Source organism: Heptranchias perlo, chromosome 13 (genome assembly GCF_035084215.1).
Source record: "Heptranchias perlo isolate sHepPer1 chromosome 13, sHepPer1.hap1, whole genome shotgun sequence".
Taxonomy (NCBI): Eukaryota; Metazoa; Chordata; class Chondrichthyes; order Hexanchiformes; family Hexanchidae; genus Heptranchias; species Heptranchias perlo.
Genome location: NC_090337.1, coordinates 25,815,080 through 25,841,606, shown reverse-complemented (window position 1 = coordinate 25,841,606; position 26,527 = coordinate 25,815,080). Strand labels below are relative to the sequence as shown.

At 40.1% G+C, this 26,527-nt stretch overlaps 2 protein-coding genes across 7 annotated transcripts in view; both read left to right on the top strand.

The window, feature by feature from the left end:
- The window catches only part of abcc5 (ATP-binding cassette, sub-family C (CFTR/MRP), member 5), a 117,559-nt gene extending 103,049 nt beyond the window's left edge, over positions 1 to 14,510 (top strand). For 4 of the 5 annotated variants that reach the window (XM_067995200.1, XM_067995198.1, XM_067995199.1 and 1 more), the window contains 9 exons: positions 1,951 to 2,079; positions 2,701 to 2,887; positions 3,103 to 3,192; positions 5,846 to 6,035; positions 6,229 to 6,388; positions 10,747 to 10,825; positions 11,555 to 11,668; positions 13,004 to 13,168; positions 13,508 to 14,510. In XM_067995200.1, the coding sequence (XP_067851301.1) occupies positions 1,951 to 2,079; positions 2,701 to 2,887; positions 3,103 to 3,192; positions 5,846 to 6,035; positions 6,229 to 6,388; positions 10,747 to 10,825; positions 11,555 to 11,668; positions 13,004 to 13,168; positions 13,508 to 13,609 (1,216 nt within the window). In that variant the 3' untranslated portion in view covers positions 13,610 to 14,510. Of the gene's footprint in view, positions 1 to 1,950; positions 2,080 to 2,700; positions 2,888 to 3,102; positions 3,193 to 5,845; positions 6,036 to 6,228; positions 6,389 to 10,746; positions 10,826 to 11,554; positions 11,669 to 12,278; positions 12,981 to 13,003; positions 13,169 to 13,507 lie in introns of those variants that run through there. The other variant, XM_067995201.1, reaches the window with a different exon arrangement.
- Positions 14,511 to 20,691: 6,181 nt separating this feature from the next.
- Positions 20,692 to 26,527, top strand: part of rnpepl1 (arginyl aminopeptidase like 1) — a 68,943-nt gene continuing 63,107 nt past the window's right edge. For both annotated transcript variants that reach the window (XM_067995197.1, XM_067995196.1), the window contains exon 1: positions 20,692 to 21,336. In XM_067995197.1, coding sequence (XP_067851298.1) covers positions 20,887 to 21,336 — 450 coding nt within the window. In that variant the 5' untranslated portion in view covers positions 20,692 to 20,886. The remainder of the gene's footprint in view (positions 21,337 to 26,527) is intronic.

Sequence of the window (26,527 nt, the reverse complement as noted above, 5' to 3'; positions counted from 1 at the left end):
AAAGTGAAATGAAGACAGCAGGGAGTGATATGAGACCATATTCCCCAACTTAGCATGTACAACTTAGAGGCAGGGACCCTCAACTCTTTAAAAAGTACCTGGACTTGCACCTAAAGTGCTGTAAGCTGCAGGACTACGGACCGGGTGCCGGAAGGTGGGATTAGAATGGGCATCTGGTTGTTCTTCGAGCCGGCGCAGACACAATGGGCCAAATGGCCCCCTTCTGTGTTGTATCTTTTCTCTGGTTCTAACATCACATGAGATTGACTGGCTATATATTAAAATTTTTGTGTCTGCAAACAATTCCTGTCAACATTTACCATTATAAATTCATATATCCATATTTATAATAGAAACTGCCTTTGTAAACTTGTCGCACTGTAGCTCGATCCTCCTGCCAATGGAAATGCTGCAGCACCACCACTGGTAGGAGGGTGTAATTACAGATGACAAGTTTATAGAGGCAGTTTATATTAAATCTAGATATAGGAATTTATAAGGGAAAAAGTTGGCAGGACGTGTGCACCGGCATAATATTTTTAATATATTACAGATAATAGATCATTTCAAATGAAGTGTCACATAGAATAAGGACAGAATGTATGACTTTAAAATGGGGCCTGAATTATGTTTGCACACACATATCTAATTATGCCCCACCCTTCAACCTCATTTTAGTTGAAAACTACACTTGGTCTTGACTCCCCATGTGCAACACCACAGGAGATCAACTAATTTTGTACAAAATTGAACATGCATATTGGAATACTTTTTCCAATTCCAATCTGTCTTATCTCACTATTCCGTGGTTCTCCTGTTTGTATAAGCAGGCTCAATTAGCTGACTGCCTGACCTATATGTACAGTGGATTGTCAGTATTCCTGTTTAAATTGTGTTGTTGCTTCAGGTATTCAGTATATACTCATGTATAAGATGACTACTTCCCAAATTGATCAGTTTGAAAAAAAGAGAAAATCTGACCCCAGCCAAATTTGTGCCATTCACTCCATACAAAATTCCTTGTTTACTGATCGTTGATTTTTTTTAACACAGATTTTCAGGTCCTGTGAAATGGGTTTGGGTTGGGAACACGTTTTAGACACAGTAGTAGATGCCCCATGGCATTTGCAGGTTGAGGAGGGCAGAGGTAGCCTCTGGCAGAGTTAGGTGTGAGTATGGCTAGTTGATATGTAGGATGTAGGCCAATGCTGAAATTTAGAGTGAGGGAATGTTAGGTTGAGGTTTGGATAGTGGGGCAGGGTATTGGGGAGGTGGGTTGATTTACAAAAGAAAAAAATAAAACACAAGGTTTTAGCCTGCAATTGGAGAACAGGCAGGCCTGAGGGTAAGTATAGAAGCAAGTGCAGAGTGCAGCTCCTGCTCCGTGAATAAAGACCGAGCCTTGTAGTGGTGCGGAACTTTTCTGGGTAATGGAGTGGCAGGTCTGCTGTTTTACTCCTTGCAGATGACTTAATCACTTCTCCAGATTCATAACATCTGAAGCAAGACTGTTATGGAAAAGCTTTTTTTCAATCTGAGCCTGGGTGGGAAGTATCCTTGTGGCTGCATCATGGAGGAAATAACATCTGCTGTTTTGTTTAGAAAGTTTTTTCAGTGGAACATGATTGTGGAGAAAATTGAAATTGAGTAGGTTTTGAGAAATGAAAAGTCAATAAGGAAGGAGGAAGAAAATATTTTTATCGTGATGGCCACAAGAAATGTATTATTGCATCTATTACTTTTGTAAACTAATAACAATTTGTGGTGAAATGGAGAGTGAAATCAGCAATTAGCAGTCCACTATTAACATGTAACAGTAAAGAAAAACATGCAGTAGGCTGTACAGAAAACTTGTAAAGAAGTAAATGTTTAGACATTTCAGATGTGAGAAACTCTAATATATCTGTTTATATTTGATCTTTGAATTTTTGTTGAACTTAATCTCTGCAGGATTTTTATCAGAGAATTAAAGCGTTTGGACAACATCACTCAGTCTCCTTTCCTGTCACATGTTACATCCAGTATCCAGGGGCTAACCACAATCCATGCTTACAACAAGACTGGGGAGTTCCGACGCAGGTTAGTACTATACACCAAAATGGTGGATTGTAAAAGGGAAATGGTGCATCATCCAATTTACCATGAGCAGCTAGTCTGTTTTCTAATATGTTGCTCACACATGCAAATTTCTGTTATATTTTGTTTTAAAGTATTATATGGACAAGAAAGTCAGTCAGCTTCTTTGCAGCAGAAAATAATTTCTAATTGAATTCAGGACTTAAAAAAAATTACATCTGACCATAAATTGACCTGAGGATCTTCCTAAGAGCAATTAGTTTCTTATTGATCTGAAAAAGGCACACCAGTTGTCCCATGTGACCTTAAAGAAACACAACAAGCTACACACATCTGTACTTTAACAGCAGAATTGCGCAATACATGCCCTTGTAAAACAGCGAATCATTTGACTTACTATGAACTGTCTCACAGGAGATCTGCTTACTATAAAAAGCAGAAACACTAAAATCCAATTTTTGCAATTAAGAAGTGAAGTTTTGGTTATATTCAGTAAACCTAGATTGTAAGGTAATCAGAGGTTGAAAGTCTGATTTGTGTGCCATGTCTGTTTGTGTGTGAGCACTGATTACATGGCATTTTTACTGCTGTTTGGTTAATCTGAACCATTCTGTTTTTTTTAAGGTACCAGGAACTGCTAGATGCTAATCAGGCTCCATTCTTCCTGTTCACCTGTGCAATGCGCTGGCTCGCTGTGAGACTGGATATAGTCAGTATTGTACTTATCGGTACAACTTCAGTGATAATAGTTGTAATGCATGGACACATTCCTCCAGCTTATGCAGGACTTGCAATTTCTTATGCTGTCCAGGTTTGTACAAGATACTGCCAACAGAGAATGAAATTGTCTAATATTTGCTACTCTTTTATGTGACGATGAATTGTTTTATGGTTTGAATTCCTCTGGTTTTCTCTGCTTTCATAGAGTAATCAACTAAAAAGGTCATTCCTTAATTGGATTTCATAGTTCATTCAGTAAATGAGAAAAATTTGATCCTGTTTGCTATGACTATCTTTTTCTTGCAGCTGACCGGTTTATTTCAGTTTACTGTCCGACTTGCTTCTGAGACTGAGGCTAGGTTCACTTCTGTGGAGAATATTCATCACTACATAAAGGTACTAGTTAATTTGCTACTCTAGTGCTGTAAAATGCTGGGCGGAATTTTCTGCAACTCCATACCACAGTTGGGACCAGGCACATAGCGTGCAACTTATTGGTGTACCGCTCACAATTTTGTCTTAATTGAAAAAAAGAAAGAACTTGCTTTTTTGACACGTCACAAATCACCTCATGTTCAATGAATTCCGTTTGAAATGAAGTCACTGTTGTAATCTGGGGAAACGCTGCAGCCAATTTGCGCACAGCAAGATACCACAAGCAGCAATGTGATAAATGACCAATTAAATTGTTTTGGTTGTGTTGGTTGAGGGATAAATGTTGACTGGAACACTGGGAGAGCTCCCCAGCTTCGAATGGTGCCACGGGATCTTTTTATGTTCACTTGAGAGGGCAGACGGGACCTCCTGCATAAGCTTTGAGAGGAGAGGAGAGGGCATGCACTGGGTTTTGGAAAATCCTCTGCTAAAGAAAATCAATGGACAAACTTAATGCAAATTTTCCCGGGTTATTTGCCTGGGAAGCATGTACTGAGTAGGGAGTATGATTTACTAGGAGTTCAGGAGGCCTGATGAGTTGGGTCATGCTGTTTGTGGAAGGGCAAGGAGGAGAAAGTTGATGGAGCTAAGCTTATGGACAAATTTGTGACTTTTCGTCTGTGAATTGTTTAATGTGAACCAATTTTTATTTAGGAATTTAAAGTAGTTTGACAAGGAACTGTCATGGCAACTGCATCTTGGACATTTTTTATGCTGGAATGTAATTGGGTAGATTTTTTTTAAGTGCAGAAAGATTGGAGAAAAGATTGAAATTGAAGGAGAAAGATTTTGTGTAATATTTTTTGTGAATAATCAAAGTTTCAAAAAAAATGTTCCCAATTTAATATTTAACCATGAGAAAGTAGAAAATTGACACTGAATCATGATGTAAATGATAAAATACATACGTATGTGTAAGCACACACTTTTATCAACTCCCACATTTTTGCTTGTGAGCAGTGAGCGAGGCCTAGAACTGGTGGAGAAAGGAGAAGTGAATGGTTGGTAGCAGTGAGACCCATTTGAAGAGGAGAGATCAGTCATGAGCAGGAGGGCTGGTCTGTGTAAGGGTGGAAGTTTGCCAAAGATCAGAGGCTAAGGAGGGAAGATCCAAGGTAGGGATTGGAACAAGTGGCAACCAGGGGCTCAGATGCTGGTTGCAACAGAGTTGGAAACTTCCTGGCGAGCCTTATGGAGGCAAGTTATGACCTGTATTTTTCTTTTTCCATGTTTGCTAGACTGTAAATGGGGAACTGTGATGGCTAACTGGGAGCTGAATATTTTGTGTTTTCTGATCAGCATTGTAATTCTACTGTTAAAACCAGCTAAAGAGAAAGGGGAGCCCAAAGTGTTTTTCCTTCTATCTTGTTTTTCAACCAAACCTCATGCAAGTGACTTCACATATTCAATTAGTAGATTTCCCATGGCACAGCGCCATGGTAGTGTAGGTGTGGAGCATGATGTGGGTGTGTTATCTTTGTTAAGCTGATGTCTGCATTTGTTTTCATCAAGGCTTTGTAATTTTATCTGTTATAGATTGTGGGGATTGGGAGCACTTGAGGGCAGACTTTGAGCCTACAAACTGAGTATGGGGGAGACTTTGCCATTGCTGCAATTCCTATCTGTCTTGGAAGTGCAGGCCTCCAGGGCCATATTAAGACATTTGGGAACCCCCAGAAGAGCTACTTAGCAGTTTTTCTTTTAATCCAGAAGTGAGTAGTATGTACATATTACATCAGGAAAAGGTGCATGGCAATAGGAAATTCACTGAGTTTTGCTTGGGGTCATTCAGTACTAATTATGAGATGTGGGTGCATATTCTCCCCCGCATCATGCACGCACACAGATAGCTGCGCCCCTCCACCCCCCCCCCCCCCCCCCACTTCAAACCTGTGACTTTGAATGCTAATAGTACTAAATCCAACAATCCAATGGTGAATGAGCAGATCTTCATTCTGGAAATAGAGAAATTGACTTTTTTTTATAACAACACCTTGACCACAATTGGTGATTGAATTTCTACATGGAATGGTTTCTTTGAATGGACTTCTTGGAGAAGGAAGGGCTCCAGTGAAGGAAACAGATTACGGAGTTAGGCATTGAAGAAAGGGAGAATGTAACATTCTGCATACTTGTTCTAAAGTGCAAATGATCTCCAAATATCATACTAACATCCATGTCTAACATTTGTGATATTGAAAAGAAAATTGTAATTTCTGGCAGAATAGATATTGTCTTTGCAGCTTTTCTTTTGTAATAAAACATGCAAGAGTTACCTGAGTATGTGAAAGACATTAATGAGGAAGTATAATGTTTTGCTGGCATTGTTTATGCAATATGAAAAATAATAGAAATATTATGATTGCATCATTTATTCCTGTTCTTTCATGACCTCCTGACTTATAAATTGGATAGAAACTATGCTTTCTGTAAACAAACATTTAAGTGATGAACTGTATTCCTGTTGATAATGTAGCTGTGTTGAGATACAAAACATCTGGGATTCTTAGTCTCAATTTCTGAACTAATTTTAATTTGCTGGTTTTGAGAAGCCATGCTCCCCCTAGAGTATTTAAATGCTAGAAATCTTGTAACTTTCTTAATTTTTCATTAGACTCTGGAATTGGAGGCTTCAGCTCGAGTTAAGGATAAAACTCCACCTGCAAACTGGCCTCAGCATGGGCAAATAACATTTGAAAATGTAGAGATGAGATATCGTGAGAATCTACCCCTGGTGCTAAAGAAAGTGTCTTTTACCATTCAACCTCAAGAAAAAATTGGTATTGTGGGGAGAACTGGGTCAGGTAAGAAATGCACTGTTAATCAGAGCAAGGTCAAATATGCTTTCAATTGGATTGGTTCAATTGGTCAGGTGAGGAGCTCGTTTCAAGATGGCCTAGTGAAGAGTGGAACACCAGCTTGAGTTTTTGTTAAGTTTGTGACTAACAAATAAAATAACGCAGGTGAAAAAATTGCATTTTTCTTTGTTTTTGCCAGGGAAGTCATCACTAGGAATGGCACTATTTCGATTGGTTGAACTTTCAGGTGGTTCAATAGTTATTGATGGGGTGAATATTAGTGAAATTGGTTTGGCCGATCTTCGCAGCAAACTATCCATCATCCCCCAAGAACCAGTTTTGTTTACTGGTACTGTAAGGTAAGCCCCTTGGTTCTGCAAAATTCTAACTCCCTGTTAAAACTTTATATTCTGCAAAAAGACACTGTAATGCATCTGTGTATTAGAGTACTATAACACTTCAAATGGTTTGAAAGTTTTTAAAATTTAGAGAGTCAGCAGACTAGTGTGGAACTTTCGTACCCCACTTAGAATTGCATGAAGCAATATGTTGAAGTGAGAGCTTGTAGAAAGGAGTTGTGTCGGAACTATACCACATAAGGCAATTTAAGCCAAGGGCCAATCAGCAGGGTGAAAAGAAAAGGTTTCATCCTCCTGTTCACCTTTCCTCCACACCGTGGCACCTTCTCTTCTCCCAACAAATGACCTGGGCGGAGGGAGCCGGTGTTTCGGCTGTACAGTGAGACAGTGGCCCCAAATTAACCCAATCCACCCAGCGGGAATGGGGTGGGTGAGTAGTTAAAATAGCAAAAATTAATTTACCGCCTCTTTCCTGCCGGAAACCTGCCGATCACCATTTTAACTCGAGCTGACTGGTGGCAAATGCATCTGCCGAAAGCAGGCATTTCCCTTGTTACTAGATGCAAATCGGTGCCATGTGATTTAATAGGGACCCCAACCTGATTTTAACTGGGTGGGTCAGAAGTCCCACCCAGTGGCCAACCCACTGAGTAAAACCTTGCAGGATTGGCCTTACTAACTGATATGACTGGAAGCACTGTTTGAAGGGACATTCAGCTGCTGGCATGCGGATCATAGGGATCTGTGTGCTATGGAGCTTAATGGATATCGTAGTGATTTTTGAGCTTGCAGATTGCTGCTTCTGACTATTTCTTGCCTTACCCTGATTAAGCACTCTCAGCCTATCATGGGTGCCATTTTTGCTTCATTGCTTTGGATGAAGGAACAGTTGGAGAAAGAGAAGCAGCAGCAGCAGTCTCAACAATGAAAATGAGCAGCAGGTGAGCCTGTTAGAACAGTGCAGGTGTGGGGAGCTGCTTGTGGAAGGCCTTATCCAGCTCTGAGTCTATAGGCCAAGAGTCCGTTTTCTAGACAGCTTTGAGCACTGTGTCAGGAAGCTGCGCTTTATCGCTGATCCATGCAGCCTTCTATAGCAGGACCTGCTGGACCACAGGGACAGGCTTTGCCAATGGCTGTTAAAGTCAAGCACTATTCATAACTTTTTTGCCTCGGGTTCCTTCCAGGCTGCTACAGGGAACGTCACTCGCATCTTCCAGTCTGCAGTGCATAGCTACATCAAGTTCCGTCCTTGCCAAAGCAAATCAGTACATTACCTTCCCAATGGACTTCAGTAGACAGAATGAGAGGGCTCTGGGATTCGAAAGAGTGGCTGGCTTCCCTCAGGTAGCCCTGAGGAGGAGTTCATAGAGCGTATTAGGGACTGTTTGTTAGACCAATACGTCGGGGTTCCCCATCAGGGAACAGGGCATTTTGGATCTGGTAATTGGTAATGAAACAGGATTAATTAATGATCTCAAAGTAAAGGATCCCTTGGGAAGCAGTGATCATAACATGATAGAATTTCACATCCAGTTTGAAAGCGAGGGTCTTGGGTCTGAAACTACTGTATTAAACTTGAATGAGGGCGGAAGTGGCTAAAGTGGACTGGGTAAACAGATTAAATGGTACGATGGTGGATAAGCAGTGGCAAACATTTAAAAAGATATTTTATGACGCGCAACAAAAATATATCCCTGTGAGGAGGAAAGACTGCACAAAAAGGGGGACCAACCATGATAATTAAGGAAGTCAAGGATGGTATCAGGTTAAAAGAAAAAGCATACAACATGGCAAAGATTACTGGTAAGCCCGAAGATTGGGAAAACCTTAAAAACCAGCAAAGGATGACTAAAAGAATAATAAAGAGGGAGAAAATAAATTGTGAGAGTAAACTAGCAAGAAATATAAAAACTGACAGTAAAAGCTTCTACAAGTGTATAAAAAGGAAGAGGGTAGCTAAAGTAAACATTGGTCCCTTAGAGGATGAGACTGAGACAATAATAATGGAAAACAAGGAAATGGCAGAGGAATTGAACAGATATTTTGTATCTGTCTTCACAGTAGAAGACTCTAATAACATACCAATAATAGTAGAAAATCAAGGGACAAAGGGGAGGGAGGAACTAAAAACAATCACTACCACTAGAGAAAAAGTACGAAGTAAACTAATGGATCTAAAGTCTGACCAGTTCCCTGGACCTGATGGCTTGCATCCGAGGGTCTTAAAAGAAGTGGCTACAGAGATAGTGGATGCATTGGTTGTAATCTTCCAGAATTCACTAAATTCTGGAAAGGTCCCAGCAGATTGGAAAACCACAAACGTAACACCCCTATTCAAGAAGGGAGTGAGACAGAAAGCAGGTAACTATAGACCAGTTAGCCTAACATCTGTCATTGGGAAAATGCTAGAATCCATTATTAAGGAAGTAGTAGCAGGACATTTGGAGACTCATAATACAATCAAGGAGAGTCAACATGGTTTTATGAAGGGGAAATCATGTCTGACAAATTTATTAGAGTTCTTTGAGGAAGTAACGGGCAGGGTGGATAAAGGGGAACCAATGGATGCAGTATATTTGGTGCCACATAAAAGATTACTGCACAAGATAAGAGCTCATGGTGTTGAGGGTACTATACTGGCATGGATAGAGGATTGGCTAACTAACAGAAAACAAAGAGTCGGGATAAAAGGGTCATTTTCAAAATGGCAATCTGTAAGTAGTGGGGTGCCGCAGGGATCAGTGCTGGGGCCTCAACTATTTACAATATATATCAATGACTTGGATGAAGGAATAGAGTGTCTTGTGGCCAAATTTGCTAATGATGCAAAAATAGGTGCAAAAGCAAGTTGCGATGAGGACACAAAGTGTCTGTAAAGGAATATTGACAGGTTAAGCGAATGGGCAAAAATTTGGCAGATGGAATATAATGTGGGAAAATGTGAAGTCATCCACTAGGAGGAAAAATAAAAAAGCAAAGTATTATTTGAATGGAGAAATACTACAAAATGCTGCGGTACAGAGGGATCTGGGTGTCCTCGTACATGAAACACAAAAAGTCAACATACAGGTGTAGTAGGTAAACCGGAAGGCAAACTGAATATTGGCCTTTATTTCTAGGGGGATGGAGTATAAAAGCAGGGAAGTAATGCTACAACTGTACAGGGTGCTGGTGAGACCACACCTGGAGTACTGCGTACAGTTCTGGTGCCCTTATTTAAGGAAGGACATACTTGCATTGGAGGCAGTTCAGAGAAGGTTCACTAGGTTGATTCTGGGTATGGAAAGGTTGTCTAATGAGGAAAGATTGAACAAGTTGGGTCTATACTCATTGGAGTTTAGAAGAATGAGAGGAGATCTTATTGAAACATGCAAGATTCTGAGGGGACTTGATAGGGTAGATGCTGAGAGGATATTACCCCTCATGAGGGAATCTAAAACTAGGGGGCATAGTCTCAATAAGGGGTCGCCCGTTTAAGACGGAAATAAGGAGGAATTTCTTCTCCCAGAGGGTCGTGAATCTTTAGAATTCTTTACTCCAAAAAGCTGGGAAGGCTGAGTCACTGAATACATTCAAGGCTGAATTAGACATATTTTTGATCAGCAAGGGAATCAAAGGATATGGGGAAAGGGTGGGAAAGTGGAGTTGAGGTAAAAATCAGATCAGCCATGAACTCATTAAATGGCAGAGCAGGCTCGAGGGGCCGAATGGCCTACTCATGCTCCTATCTCTTATAGTCTTATGTCCGGGGTATAATATACTGCATTTGCAGCTATCAGGGCAGCAGAAAATGAGCCAGGAGCTTTTATGAACAGGAAGAGCTTCCACTCTATCAATATACAACTGACGTGTGATAATACAAGTGTGTGCCAGTTTCACACGCAGCTGCCACCACACCTACATCCTACGACACTCATCCATCTCCCCACTTTTCCACCCATCCAAGAATGTCAGAGAATGGCTGTTCGGGGACAAGGGATACCACTTACACACATGGCTGATGACACCCCTCTACAACCTTCCCACACCTGATCAGGTTCCAGATTGGCTATAAATTCCTCCAGTCAGATATCTAATTCCATAATTTACAAGATAATTTTCTAAAGTCCTAAGTCAAATACAATGTCCTGATGGCAGCAGTCATCTTGTTTCTAGTTATAGGTTGTTTAATTGAACTTGTGCGCATATGGATGCTCCACCACCTTGTAGCTGAGATCAGTTAGCTCAGTTCAGATCTGGGATTGGACTGAGAATCTTTGTAATTTGTACAGTTTATTGCTACACCACAGTACGCTCAACCAGAGTTGTGGGCAGGCCCTGAACTAACAGCTGTATCATTTTCTTTTTTCCATTGGCAGATACAATCTAGATCCTTTTCAACAGTACTCTGAGGAGCAGGTATGGGATGCACTGGAGCGAACACACATGAAAGAATGTGTAAGTACTGCTGAGAATATGTTTGGTAATGGTTATAAATTAATTGTGTATGATCAGTATTGAACAATCAGCAGCACTGTAAAGGTGTAGATAAATAACTTTTGTGTGTAACAGTTAACTGTTTGAACTGATGGAAGAAGAATTTTTAGTAACAATCTAGGTTTGGGTATTGATGGGGGATGAAACTGCTATGTACTCTGTTAGCATTTTGTTAAGTATATAATAAAGTTTATGTATGTAATTTTTCTGTGTGTAGGATTGCATGGTGATGTAGATTAGAACATTGTCCTGTGAGCTGGGTTTAAATCCAACTCTGATTAATGGATGAATGTTGTGTATTTCTGTCTTGTATGCACTTGCACTTTACTCTTCAGCCATAAGGCTCATAAAAAATGGTTGGGGAAATTTCAAACCAGCTCCTAGTGGGAATGGTTCTACAGTATCAATAGAACAAATTAATTTTCTTTTGAAGTTGAGACAGAGTACATGGAACTTTACATCACATTCAAGAAGTGCTATGTCTAACTGGCTTTGCTGACTGCTTATACTAGGAACACGGTCAAAAATTGAGATTTTTTTTGATATAGCTAGCTTTTTTGGAGCTTGTAGCTGTCAAGTGTTCTTATGCACTGGGAAGTAAAAAGCGTCAAACATTTTAATGCAAAGTAATTTGCCTTTGTTATAAGGTGCCTTCAAACTGATGATTGTGGTATCTTTTCCACTCCGCAGATCTCTCAGCTACCTTTAAAACTGGACTCTGATGTGGTGGAGAATGGAGAGAATTTTTCAATGGGAGAACGACAGTTAATATGTGTAGCTAGGGCCCTACTACGAAGATGTAAGGTAAGAGTTGAAGGACAGGGCATGTTATTGATGGATGAGTTAATGAAATAATCATTCCGTATGGGTCAGGCTGGTAATTTTGCAGGGCTACACTCCTGAAATGGAATCTTGCAAGTGGTGAGGGTGGATTGGAAAAAATCAGGCCTACAATGTTTAGGATTTGTACCTCACGGTCACTGTGATCCTGGAACTTATGGGTCAGAGACAAATTTCCAAGATTTTTTTGCCTCCTGAATTGGCCTAGGGTTTTTTTTAACCTTTATTTTACCTCTCCCTTGAAATTACATGACCACTAGTGAGAGAACATGAGTCATTATGCTTTAATGCATCATGGCTGTTTTGGCTCTTTTTCCACTGTGGTGCTGTTCGCCAGTGATGGGTGGTGAATATATGGAGCAGCCTAACCAGGGAAGTAGTGTTGGGCAATTGTGTGGAAAAATTTAAGGGAGAATGTATTTGAGGGAACTAGTGATTGAGGGGTATTTGGTTTTGAGACTAGCCAGATGAACTGCAAAACTTTTTACAGTACTTACTATCTGCTACAAATTAACATAAGGTGGTTTTCAGAAGTTCTGAACTTTGCACTGACAATTGACATGTTCCTCACCAGAGAAATTTCCTATCATAATTGAGATGAGATAAAGGCTGCAGCAGGAGCTTGTGGCCTGGCTCGTGACTAAGATCTCTTTTGCCGAGCTGATTACAGGCGACACATTTGCAGCCTCAAGAAAAACCTCTATAGGGCTTAGAATTCAACATGGAAGATGTTTGTTCCTTGGTATTGTGAACAAGGAATCAATCCCATCCTGTTTCAGATGCTTCTACTCATTTGCATACATGTGGCAGCATAATTTTCTTTTCGCCTTGCCTCTCTTGAACGATTCCTAGAAGAACATTTCATTTCATCATTGGAATCTGGAAGACTAATCCAAAATGAACTGTTCATGGTACTTTTTTGGAATCTAAACCTGGTCTTGAATAAACTAATATATACCCTCATTTTGAATTGTAACACATGTTCTAAATAAAGCTGCTTCTTTGAAAGACCACTTTATTGCTGTCTTTGGTGTACTAAAGAAAAGCAACTTAACCAACTGTCATCTATGAGGGACAGAGTGATACTTGGGCCTCAACCCAAATTGCTTTTGAAAATGGACTTCAGATTTGTTTACCACTGTAAACTAATACCCTCTTCATTCTGATTCTCCATGTTTGTAGCCTGTCTATATATTGGAGGTGTATGAAAGATATTTCCTGGTTTAAAAATGAATGCTCCACCAATTGTTTCAAATTTTTTCTTTAGTCTGTGTAAAGTTCTGTTTCTGAATGTTCTAGATTCTGGTGTTGGATGAAGCTACAGCCGCCATGGATACAGAAACGGATTCTCTGATACAAGAGACGATCCGGGAATCATTTGCTGAATGTACAATGTTGACCATTGCTCATCGCTTGAATGCGGTTCTCAGCTGTGATCGCATCATGGTGCTAAATCAGGGCCAGGTAACACAAATTTCCAGTTTTTATTGGGAAAGAATCCAGCCATGAGAAAGTGGGGGGTGGGGGGAGTGGGGGGTGGGGGGGGCAGGGGGAAGAGTTCTTATGATTAAAATTTCTGTTGAGCATGCATTTAAAAAAAAAAGTAGATCCAGTTAAGTTGATCAGTATTGAACAAGTACTTAACAAATAATATTCAACATTTTCTCTAATCGCCATGGATATTGTATAAAAATCATGATGTTAGCTGAATTTATAGTTTGTTGAGTTTAAGTAGTACGAAACTTGTGATAAAACAAAGTCTGCTCTATAGTGCAATAAAGCAATCTTTATATCCTCTTTCAGGTTATGGAATTTGATAAGCCGTCTGTTCTTCTAGCCAATGAGAACTCAAGATTTTGTGCAATGTTTGCTGCTGCTGAAAATAAGGTTGCTGTGAAGGGCTAATACAATCTACAGGATTTTCTCCAGAATCAAGTTATTTGCTGCCTGTGACAGGCTGCCTCCATTTCTCGATCCAGGGACAACATATCCTCAGTTGTTTTACAGCAGCTTGCACCATTCATGTATCTTCAGCGTAGTTCTAGCTAGTCTTTAAGACTTCATTTTCCATATTTTCTTATATATTTCGTAATTAAAAGGTGAGTTAATTCTATTAACTTCAAATGCACTCTCTTATGGTTCAGGAAGCCTTAGACGTTGATAGTTCCATATGCCTATAGTTAAGCTTCACACATTACAGGTCTATAAATCTGTACATAGAATATTTGCAGTGCATACTTGCTGTACTTTATTTTGTATTCTATTTTTGCACTGTTAATACTGTGCTTTCTTTTATATTCTACTCCTGTACAGTTTTGCACTGTAACAGAGTCTGCTATTTAACTGTGAGACAGTTATCAATGTCAAGCTATATTTATATAGAAAAGAGTGCAGCAATTCATAAATCAACAAATTGATATCCATCACTGTTTAATCCAGACAGCAGTGGGTGTTGCTTTGGTAACGGTACTGAATGAACGTATTTTAATCATTGATTATAGTATGATGCTAATTTCTTTGGGGTTTTTTGTTATTGGGAAAAATATACCTCAGGTTCAACTTATATTTTACTGTTTGATTTGTACTGTCGGCATTTACTGTCTGTGTGCACTGTGGGTATAAGCTATTTCCTGAAGGCCACATGAAAGTGGTTACTACTGTTATCATAGAAGGCTTGTTTTACCAGTCCAGACAATGTTGCACGTATTTGTCACCGTGTACATCTTAGAGCCTTAGCATGATTTTACAAACTAAGCAAACCTGCCTTGTTAAATCTTTAAATATAAATAAATTATTTTACACTTAATACATTTAACTTATCCTAGTTTTTGTTCTTCAGTAAATATTGACAATAAACCATGAATACTTGTATTGAGAGTGGATGATACAACTGAAAAATAATGGCGAGACATGCAATGTTTCTTGAAACCATGTCTAAAAATGATTATGCTCACATCCAGGTGAAAACTACTGGCATATAGTTATTTCTCATCTATTGGTTGCAGTCATTTTGTTGCTGCACATCAGGAAGTTTTATACCACCTAATTTTGTTACTGGCTTATCATCCTTTTGCTAACATTTTGTAAAGATATAGTGAAATATTTTGAAAGTCTATGCAGAATGGCAACATCTTGCACAAATCATTAGTGTTGATTTCTGCATATCCAGGACGTTATTTTCATAAAGCTCCAATGTAATACCTGCATTAGCTGGTTTGTCTTGGTGAAAGCTTTCCCTTTGACATAATCTCTTGTCAATACCTGTGTCAAGATTTGTACATACTGCTATAAAACCTGTGACATACAGTATTTGCACTGTCTGCCAACACCACACAACTTATAAGATGTGTACAGTCAGCCAAAGTATCCAATAGAGCGAGACTTGATAAGTGATCTTGGAAGAAAGGATGGCAGTGCTCAATATTTCACAACAGTGAGACATCAGTTCATTTCCTCTAAGAAAACCAAGAGATCACACTCCAAACGTATACAGAATCAAATGTAGATCAGCAAAATGGGGATTCATTTTTTTTTTGGGGGGTGGGATGGTGGAGGGAAAGCACATTGATTATTTTACAACAGGTGATTGCAGATTTTGCTAAATGCAGGGTTGGAAGAAACTGAAGTGGGGCGATACCCTCTGCTTTATAAGTACCCTTCCAAAGATTAAAAGTGATTTTCTTAAGACATGGATATGCAAACAAGAAACCTTTTGAATGATGAAATACAGAAATGGTTGCTAACTAAATAGTAACAGTTCCATTGAGGCAGAAAAACTGCTTCACTTCATTATTTCTTTGTGGCCCTAAGAAGTGCATGAAAATTTCAACTTCTGCTAAACTTTGGTTCTGAGCACCTTTTTGCTGAAGGAAATATTTGATTGTCACCATGCTGCAGATGATACAGATAGTGTGGGAAAAAAAATTGAAGTTATGCAGCAACTTTCACTCCCTCAGATGTCCCAAAGTGCTCCTCAGCTTTTTTTTATTTCAGTGTAGTCACTGTTTTTGTCGGTAAATGTGGTAGCCAATTTGTGTGTGGCAAGATCCCATGGCAAGCAATGAGATGACTGGTGATGGTTGGGGGATAAATGTTGGCCAGGACAGCTGGAGAACTCCCAGCTATTTAAAAAAATTCTCAAAGTGCCTTTGGACCCACATGACTAGGCCGATGGGGCTTCAGTTTAGTCTCACCTGAAAGACAGCACTTCTGCAATACTGACTGCCTCAGTTCTGCACTAAAGTGTCAACTTGAAGTCCTGGGGTGGAACTTGAACACACAATTGTCTGACACAGCTAAGAGTGCCTGGCAATAAGGTCAGTGAGCAATACATAAATACCTGTGTAAGAATGACTAATTGGCAAGGACTTCAACAGAAAAAAATAAAGATTGTGGTTCAGCAGGTCCTAGTTAGGATTTGTGAACAACCAAGCTATTGTCAATGGTACCTTAGACAAGATCGGTCATATTTAGTAGTCCATTTCAATGGACACATTCACCACAATTAAACTGAATTATTTGCAAGTCAAGCATTGACGAAGATATGGCCGCAGCAGTATCTGTACATCCTTGAGCTGAAGCTTTCAACTGAAGCCATTCGCCATCTTTATAATCCTGCACATAGATTTATTCCAGTGGTCACTGCAGAGCACAGACCCCTACACAGTTGTTTAATTTCATGACAGGCTGTATCCTTCACTAGGTGGGGCCCATGTGGAGAAAACATGGGCAGAATATGGCATCCTCTCTGAAGGTATGAATCTGTAATATCACAGTAATAATGAACCAATAATGCAATTATATCAATAGGCATGATGTCATTTTCTCCTATCCTTCACCCATGCAAGTATTGGCAGTGTTGCAAGATAAATTCCATGAAACTGTCAGCTGAAGTCTTAGTACGGGCTTTGAATAAGACAAACAGTCCCAGCCAGGGGACTTGAATAAACCCTCCAATCAAAGCCACTTGAATAAACCCTCCCATCAAAGGCAATCAATTTCATTTTTACAAATGGTGCTATTTGGCTGTTGAATACATCTCTTATGTTCTTCCACTGGTCATATACTTCACTTGCTATATACATCTTGTGCAAATTTGCAGATGTCTTTGGATAAGAACTGCAAAATAGAATATGGAGCAATTTACAGTTTTTACAAATTGTCAGCATTTTTATTTGGTGACTTATGCTAACAAACATTTTGGACTCCATTAAGTGCAAGAATTCCATTTCTTCTCTATGCTACAGTGGTATAATTCATTTGCATTGCGCGATTGAAGGAAGAATGTTAGATTACCTACTGTAGATGTGGTCTTCAACATTCTTTTCAATACAGTTCAACACTCTCATACAAAACTCATGCACTTTGTCAGTGCTGTTTCTTACCTACATCAGTTGAGCTTCCTAACCTTTTGTATTGATTGTCTTGTTGCATCAACTTGCTGCTATGTCCTTTCAAAAAAAAAAGGTCTCCTACCAGAAAAAGACTTCATGGAGTTGGGGGAACACCACATTTGCATGAATTTTGTATTGAACTCTTAGACTGTGTCTTGGTGATTTTCCTCCTATTTGGATGACAGCCTATTGATTTGTTTGTGGAGGTTGAACTAGTTTCAAAAATGTGAAAACATACTAATAACAAGGTGTCAAGATCCATCTTTGTGAAACATGATCACCATAATGCTAAAAATGCTATTTTAAACCTAATTTACATAGTTATAATGCTTTCTATTCAAAATGTAAATTCTAGCTGTGCACACTATGATTATATATTTGTTGTGTAATTAGGGATGATATTGAATTCTGAGAGCTGGACCTAATTTGTACATGCTGACTAATAATAAGTCTAGTTTCCATTCAACCATTGTAAATGCTTGTTGTATATACAAAATAACGCAGTTGCCTCCTTACAGGCAGCTCCTAAAAGACTCCACTCTTGAATTTATCCACTTCGGACACTGCAAGTTTATCACGTCTATTTTAAGACACTGGTTTTTACGATGCAGATTTACAAAAAAAAGTAATTTTTGTACTTGATGGAAATTATAAAAAATTGCAATATTGGTCAAAAGGCCTCCTTCAATCAGGAGCTTTGTATTCTAATTTCCCTACATCCTTTTTATATCCTTCATTTCAGGATACTTATCCAATTATATTACGTAGTCTGTGCCTCAGCAAGCACTTGCGGTATAGCAGTCCATGTTCTAAACACCTTGTCTGGGGGGAAAACACAGCGTTATGGTATTGGATGAGCAACCAGGTCATTGATTCAAATCCCACCAGGGCAAGTTGTAAAATGGAATTCAAGAAATCTGCTATATTATGGGCCTAGCATCAGAAGATGGCAATGAAAGTTGCTATTTCATTGATATCCTTCAGAGAGGGACCTGGCACTCCTACCAGTTCCATCTTATATGGTTGACTCTTAATGCCCTCAGGTTAGCTAGGGATGGATTGCTAGTGTTGTCCATGTCACAATAACAAATAAAGCAACTGCAGAGTAAAGCTGCCTCTTGTTTGCCTCAATAATGTGCCCTAACCTGAAACTCATCAGTTTCCATTTCCCATGCCAGCTATCTTTTGAGCCTCATTGATTGAGACTGCCATAATATCAAATTAGGAGCAGTTCTGTGCTACAAATTCTAACTCAAGAAATTGGATCAAGCCTGCTCAAATTCATTTTACATGGGACCTTTATAGACAGTAAACTTTCATTCCATCATTTAGGACTGCATTAAAGACCAGGTTGCAGAGGTGAAAGAGTGCAATAGCCCACTTGCACTGCCCTATCCCCTATGAAAGTGCAATCCTGTTCTTGAAAGTCTTCCATGTTATTGGTCCTAACTACGATCCCAAAATCAAACTCATTTCTTCAACTTCGTTCCGCAGCACTCGTAGGAAACTCACTTTCTCCTGTGCAATACAAGACACCACCATGACCCCATTGTTATTTAATATCAATCATTAATACATCCTACAGTATCTTTCTTTTGCCACTGAGGAAATGTTCAATGTCATTGCTATTAAGCTGTTACTTTGCTTATTTGGATTTTCTGACTGGTTCAGGCTTCATTGGTAACGTAAAACTACAAGAAAGTATGAAATGAGAAAAGGTAATTTGGCCCATCAAACATGTTTCTAGCAACAAACTATGTACAATTTACACTTGTGGACCCTATCCAAGATAGTAAAGCTGTGGAAGTGTTGCCTGGTTCCCAACTGTAGTTCACTATCTAACATCAGAATATAAGTCTAATATCTTATTCAATATTGTACTACAAAGAATGAGGTTCTGTGCTAACAAACGTGTGTCAGTTACCAAGTTGTAATTCCCTCCATGGCTTGGTGGATTAACACACTGACTGATGTGGTACTGAACAATATACAGTCAGCTGATCTTAGCTGGGCTAGCAGCAGCGGCACTAAAATTAGACTGAATTGGAGGGAGAGAAAAATAAAATCATCCAGACTTCTTGGTCTTGTTTACACTGACACCTGCTGGAAAGTATAAGTGCATGGATGTCAAGTAAAGATAGCTTCAGACTTGGCTATGATTTCTCCATAGTCAAACAGCCTACCAGCACTCACTGTCCAGACTCGAGTGAAGAATGGCTCATTTGCTGGGGAAGGCTCTCACTTTCTCTGTTTTCTCCCTCTCCTCTTTACTCTTGTTCCCTCCCTTTCTAATTTCTTTGCTCCAGACCACCCAACTTCTCTTCCTGGCTTGCTTGATAGCTGACGTTATAAATGGTTCCTTCTGTTCAGGCACTGTCTTGTCCTTTTTAAAACCGTTGCTATCAACCTTCCCTTCAAAAAAAGTTGAAGTTACAGGTGTCCTATCTCCAACCTTTGTTTTATCTCCAAGTCCTTGAGTCTTGTTACCTTCAGATTCATACTCGTCTTTCCAGCAAACCCCTGTTTTATTCTCTCCAATCAGATTTCTAGCCTCGAGAGTCCTAAATAAAGTCTCTAGTTAATCACTCTTTGTCCTCTTCAACTACTCCATTGATCACATGACCCTCATCCAATGCCTCTCCTTGGTTGTCCAGCTCGCTGGGACTTTCCTTGTTTGATTCCACTCTTACATATTTGATTATAGTCACAGCATTTCTGACAATGGCTTCTCTATCCATCCCCACACTGTCAGTTCTGGAGACCTCCCAAGGATCAATCCTTGCCCTGCCATCAACACATTGCTCCTTAGCAACATCATCCACAGACATGGGATCAGCTTCCACATGTATGTTAATGAAACCCTGCTCTACTTCTGCATCACCTCTTGATCCTCCACTGCCTTTGTGACATCAGATTGCTTGTTTGATATCCAGTCTTAGACAAGCCACAATTTCCTCCAGCTAAACACTGAAGCCATCGTATTCAACCCCCAGCACAAACTCCACACCCTCACAACGCCAACCTCATCCTCTGCCGTGGCCACTATCTCGGGTTGAACTGGACTGTTCAGTCCCAAGCTGAGTTTCTAACCCTATAATCTCTTGCATCACAAAAATCACTTACTTCCATCGCCAACAGCCAGGCATGCCCTAGGAAATTCCTTTCAGGAAAATACATACATTTTAAAGCTGCAGTCTAGCAGCTTGTTATCCACAATTTCTTTGGGAGGGGCAAACACTCAATAAAAACACCTGTGGCTTCAACTGTCACGAATCATCAGCTCATCTTGAAACATTTCTTCCACAAGATTGTGCATAACGAACAATGGGGGGGGGGGGCAAAATAGTCCTAACAACCTTGAGTTCTACCCTCCAACTAATCTATTTGGTTAATACTGACAACCTCCAATGACAGTGAAAACTGCTGGCTCACCCTCTGATAGTTGACATGTAAAGTTGTCCTATCCTTCTCATTCCTTCCCTCTACCACTTAGTCTCTCTCATGCACCCATTGGCCGGCTCCCTCTCTAGCGCCCTCTTGTTTTTGCCCTGCTCGCTGCACCCTCTCATTTCCCGATCCTTTACTTCCTGTTTTGCAGGGACTCAGGCTCTCTATTTTGTCCCTTAGATGTGCTTCTCTCTGGGCTGCTTTTGTCTCTCTGACCCCTAGGATCTCATGGATTTCACGTAAATGAGCTGATCGACGCCATCTTTTCAGCGTTTGCCCGGGGGTTTGGCTTTGGGTATTTTTTTTTTCCTTCTCTTTTTGCTTGTAGTCTATGTTTGGACCATGGCTGCTGCCTTCGAGCGGCCAACTTTTTGTTGTTGCCGAAAAGTTGTAACCGGCTCGAATAAAAGTGAGAATTTGAGCTCGCCCCGGAACTGTCCCATCGACATCGCCTCCGCTTCCAACTTTCAGCATTTCCAGATCCAACATTTCCACCTGGAACTCGACATTAACTTTCCCAGCCGGGAGATAGAGGCGGTGGAGGTCCTGGACCTGGTGTGTCTGAAGCCGGAGATTCAGAGCTTGGTCCTGGACTCCCACCAGTCTCTGCTGATCCGCTCTATTAACGCTAAATGTCTGTGTAATTCGGGAGAAAACAACTGGCCCCTCAGCCACAGACTGGACCCTTTCACTGACTATGGCTCTTCGCTGGTTATCACGTTACCGGCTGCCATCAAACCTCACAGGAACTTCCAGATCATCATCAAATACACTACATCAGACGGGCCAGCGGTAAGTCCTCAACCAGAAGCTCCCAACTTCCTCGGGTGGAGATTTAAACTGAGCTCTAAACCCCCGCCCCCCCAACTAGCTATAGTCTGTCGGACTGGCTCCAAAGGAAGAACATGAAGGGCTTATCATTCATAGTTTTCTGATTATTGAACCAATTATTAATATATGGCCTGCAGTTTAACTGTTTAGTTATCAAATTGCAACCAAAAAGTACAAGATTTTTTTTAAAAAGCTGTTATGGTACATTATTTTTACTATTCTGTCGGTGATTAACTCATTTTGTCTCAGGCTAATCACCTTATACTTTGGATAACTGCAGAGATCTCCATGGCCCCTGCTCTGCTGCCACTTTCTGCAGGTGCTAGAATGAGCTGAGATGGAATCCCCTCTCATTACGAGTTGAATGACTTGGCAGTTTGGGGAAACCAGGGTTCGGTTTTGTAGCGAGGCTGGAATCCTAACCCACATTTTCCATTCTATGGCACCATCCGCTGCATCAAATTACTTATTTGAAAATAGAATAAATAAATTGTTTTCCTCCCAGCTATAACCAATTTGACATGACCTTTGACCTTAATAGAATAAAACCCAGTATTTGCATTGGGCTGGAACACACATGCTGTACAAGTATGGCAGTGATTTCACTAGTTCTGATTATTACTGAACACCATACCATGAGCTTGATACATTAACATTTATGCGTAATGGCAATTGATATGATAAGTGGGTGTATAGTAATAAGTTCAAAACCAAATGCCAGAACACACAGAATCATAGACTTTACAGCACAAAAGGAGGCCATTTAGCCTATCACACCTGTGGCAGTTCTCTGAAAGTTATTCACTTTTGTTATATTCTTTTAAAGTTTTATTTTTCAGAATCTTATCCACTTCTGTTTTAAATCTAATATGGAGTCTACTTCCACTGCTGTTTCTGGTAGGGCATTCCACTGTTTAATAAAGGATGAGATCAGTACAATAGTGAGAAAGGATCTTGGCTCAGAAGATCAAGATGTAGAATCAGTCTGGGTGGAGCTGAGAAACAGCAAGGGGCAGAAAACATTGGTGGGAGTTGTTTATAGGCCACCAAACAGTAGTGGTAATGTAGGGCACAGTATAAAGCAGGAAATTAGAAGTGCATGTAACAAGGGTAATACAGTAATTATGGGGGACTTTAATCTACATATAGATTGGGCAAACCAAATTCGCAATAATACTGTGGAGGAACCAACTAGGGAACGGCGTATTTTAGATCTAATATTGCGCAGTGAGAAAGGGTTAATTAATAATCTTGTTGTAAAGGAGCCCTTAGGGAAGAGTGACCATAATATGATAGAATTCTTCATTAAGTTTGAAAGTGATGTAGTTCAATCCAAAACTAGGGTCTTAAATCTAAACAGAGGAAACTATGAAGGTATGAGGCGCAAGTTGGCTGTGGTTGATTGGGGAACTACATTAAAAGGTATGATGGTAGACAGGCAATGGCTAGCATTTAAAGAATTAATACATAATTTGCAACAAATATATATTCCTTTAAGGCACAAAAACCCAACAGGAAAAGTGGTCCAACTGTGGCTAACAAGAAAAATTAAACATAATATTAAATCAAAGGAAGAGGCATATAAAGTTGCCAGAAAAAGCAGTAAGCTTGAGGATTGGGAGCATTTTAAAATTCAGCAAAGCAGAACCAAGAAATTGATGATGAAAGAGAAAACAGAAAATGAGAGTAAACTAGCGAGAAATATAAAAATGGACTGTAAAAGCTTCTATAGGTATGTAAAAAGGAAAAGACTGCTGAAGGCAAATGTGGGTCCCTTACGGACAGAGACGGGAGAATTTATAATGGGGAATAAGGAAATGGCAGAGAAATTAAACACATTCTTCGTGTCTGTTTTCACGGAAGAAGACACAAAAAACCTCCCAGAAATACTAGAGAACCAAGGGTCTGGAGAGAATGAAGAACTGAAAGAAATTAGTATTAGTGAAAAAAATAGTACTAGAGAAATTAATGGGACTGAAAGTCAACAAATCCCAAGGACCTAATGATCTACATCCCAGGGTTTTGAAAGAGGTGGCTATAGAGATAGTGAGTACATTGTTTGTCATCTACTAAAATTCTATAGATTCTGGAATGGTTCCTGCAGATTGGAAGGTGGCAAATGTAACCCCACTATTTAAGAAAGGAGGGAGAGAGAAAACAGGGAACTACAGACCTGTTAGCCTGACATCAGTAGTGGGGGAAAATGCTAGAATCTATTATAAAGGATGTGCTAACAGGACACTTAGAAAATAATATTAGGATTTGGCAGAGTCAGCATGGATTTATGAAAGGGAAATCATGTTTGACAAACCTATTGGAGTCCTTTGAGGATGTAACTAGCAGAATAGATAAGGGGGAACCAGTTGATGTGATGTATTTAGATTTTCAGAAGGCTTTCAATAAGGTCCCACACAGGAGGTTGGTGAACAAAGTTAGAGCACGTGGAATTGGGGGTAATATACTGGCATGGATTGAGAATTAGTTAAGAGACAGAAAACGGAGAGTAGGAATAAACAGGTCTTTTTCAGGTTGGCAGACTGTGACTAGAGGGGTACCGCAGGGATCGGTGCTTGGGCCCCAGCTATTCACAATCTATATCAATGATTTGGATGAGGGGACCAAATGTAACGTTTCCAAGTTTGAAGACGACACAAAACTAGGTGGGCATGTGAGTTGTGAGGAGGATGCAAAGAGGCTTCAAGGGGATATGGACAGGCTAAGTGAGTGGGCAAGAGCATGGCAGATGGAATATAATGTGAAGTTATCCACTTTGGTAGGAAAATCAGAAATGCAGAGTATTTTTTAAATGGTGAGAAATTGGGAAATGTTGATGTTCAAAGGGATCTATCTGTGTGTCCTTGTACATGAGTTACTGTAAGCTAACATGCAGATGCAGCAAGCAATTAGGAAGGCAAATGGTATGTTGGCCTTTTATTACAAGAGGATTTGAGTACAGGAGTAAAGATGTCTTACTGCATTTATAAAGCGCCTTGGTGAGACCGCACCTGGAGTATTGTGTACAATTTTGGTCTCCTTATCTATGAAAGGATATACTTGCCACAGAGGGAGTGCAACGAAGGTTCACCAGACTGATTCCTGGGAAGGTGGGATTGTCGTATGAGGAAAGATTGAGTAGACTAGGCCTGTATTCTCTAGAGTTTAGAAGAATGAGAGGTGATCTCATTGAAACATACAAAATTCTTACAGGGCTCGACAGGGTAGATGCAAGGAGGATGTTTCCCCTGGCTGGGGAGTCTAGAACCAGGGGTCACAGTCTCAGAATAAGGGGTAGGCGATTTAGGACTGAGATGAGGACAAATTTCTTCACTCGGAGGGTGGTGAATCTTTGGAATTCATGCCAGAGGGCTGTGGAGGCTCAGTCATTGAGTACATTCAAAACAGAGATCAATAGATTTCTAGATATTAAAGGCATCAAGGGATATGGGGATGGTGCAGGAAAATGGCGTTGAGGTAGAAGATCAGCCATGATCTTGTTGAATGGCGGAGCAGGCTTGAGGGGCTGGATGGCCTACTCCTGCTCCTATTTCTTATGTTCTTATGTTCCACCACCTAACAACCCTTTGTGTAAAACAACTTATAACCTCTTCTTTTGTTTTAGCGATGATTTTAAATTTATGCCCTCTAGTTACTATCTCATGGACTGTGGAAATAGTTTTCCTTTACTTACTTTGTCAAACCTTCTCAAAATTTTGAACACTAATACCATATCTCTCTTAACCTTCTCTATTCTAGTGGAAAGAGTCCCAATTCCTCTAGTTCCACACCCTTGGTATCATCATAGTAAATCCCTTTTGTACTGTGCCCATGGCCTTGGCATCTTTTCTAAAGTAAGGTGCCCAAAACTTGGGAAATAGTTCTAACCATGGCTTAACCAATGATTTCTTTAAGTTTACCATTACCTCTTTGCTTTTGTACTGTATGCCCAATTTATAAAATCCAGTATCCCATAGAATTTTTTAAATCAGATTTATCATCTTGTCGTCACACTTTTAAAGATCTGAACCTGGTAGCTTCTTAATTTTCAAGCCTTTTGACTACTTTTTTCCCCATTGAAGATGAATTTACACATTTAGATAACAATTTAAGTTAAAGTACAATGAATGTGCATTTTTATAAAATCCGCAATGGGTATAGCAGCTCTATAATCTTGTCAAGCCACATATTCCACCTCCCCCAGCACTGTAACACTCTCTATCATTTGATTTTTCCTTTCTCACTTGTGTGAACTGGGAGTCAATATGAACTTTTGACTTAAATAAAACCATTTTTGTTGGTAATTTTTCCAAACTAAGTTAGCCCCATTCTTCAGTATGTCTGGACTATAATGGGCAGGAAGCCTGCTTCTAAAAAGGAAAGTATTTTTGAAGTGTAGTCGCTTTTGCAACGTAGGAAATGCAGAAGCCAATTTGCACACACCAAGCTCCCACAAACAGCAATTTGATAATGACCAGATAATCTGTTTTAGTGAGGTTGGTTGAGGGATAAAAAATGGCCAGGACACCGGGGATAATTCCCCTGCTCTCCTTCGAAATAATGCCGTGGGATCTTTTATGTCTTTTACCTGAGAGGGCTGGCAGGGCTTCGGTTTAACGTCTCATCCGAAAGTCGGCACCTCCAACAATGCAGCACTCCCTCAGTACTACAATGGAGTGTCAGCCGAGGTTTTGTGCTCAAGTCTCTGAACCCATGACCTTCTGACTCAGGTGAGAGTGCTACCAACTGAGCCACAGCTGACAGAACAACACTAGGGACTAAGACTAGGAACTAGAACAACACTAATGCCCCCGTGGCCAGTTGCTAGGGGATATAATTTACTATACTACCAAATTTCCCCACCTGTGTCAGGATACCCCACGGACCCTCCTCCCACCACACTAGCCCAGAGTGAAAACTTTCTTCATTGTCTCTTACCTAGTAAGAAAATGGCTAGTTTGATATTAAAAATAAAATGCAATCTGAAGAACCAGACACAACCAATATTCCTTGATATATATGCAATTGCATCTGCATTTTGGCTGCTGCTTTGGATTGGATGGAGCCCATTACTTCAATCTCCCTTTTTTTTAATCTCTGCCCCTCTTGGGCCTTTCTCTCTGGTCTCCTCCTTTCCTGTCACTCAGACATGCCACCT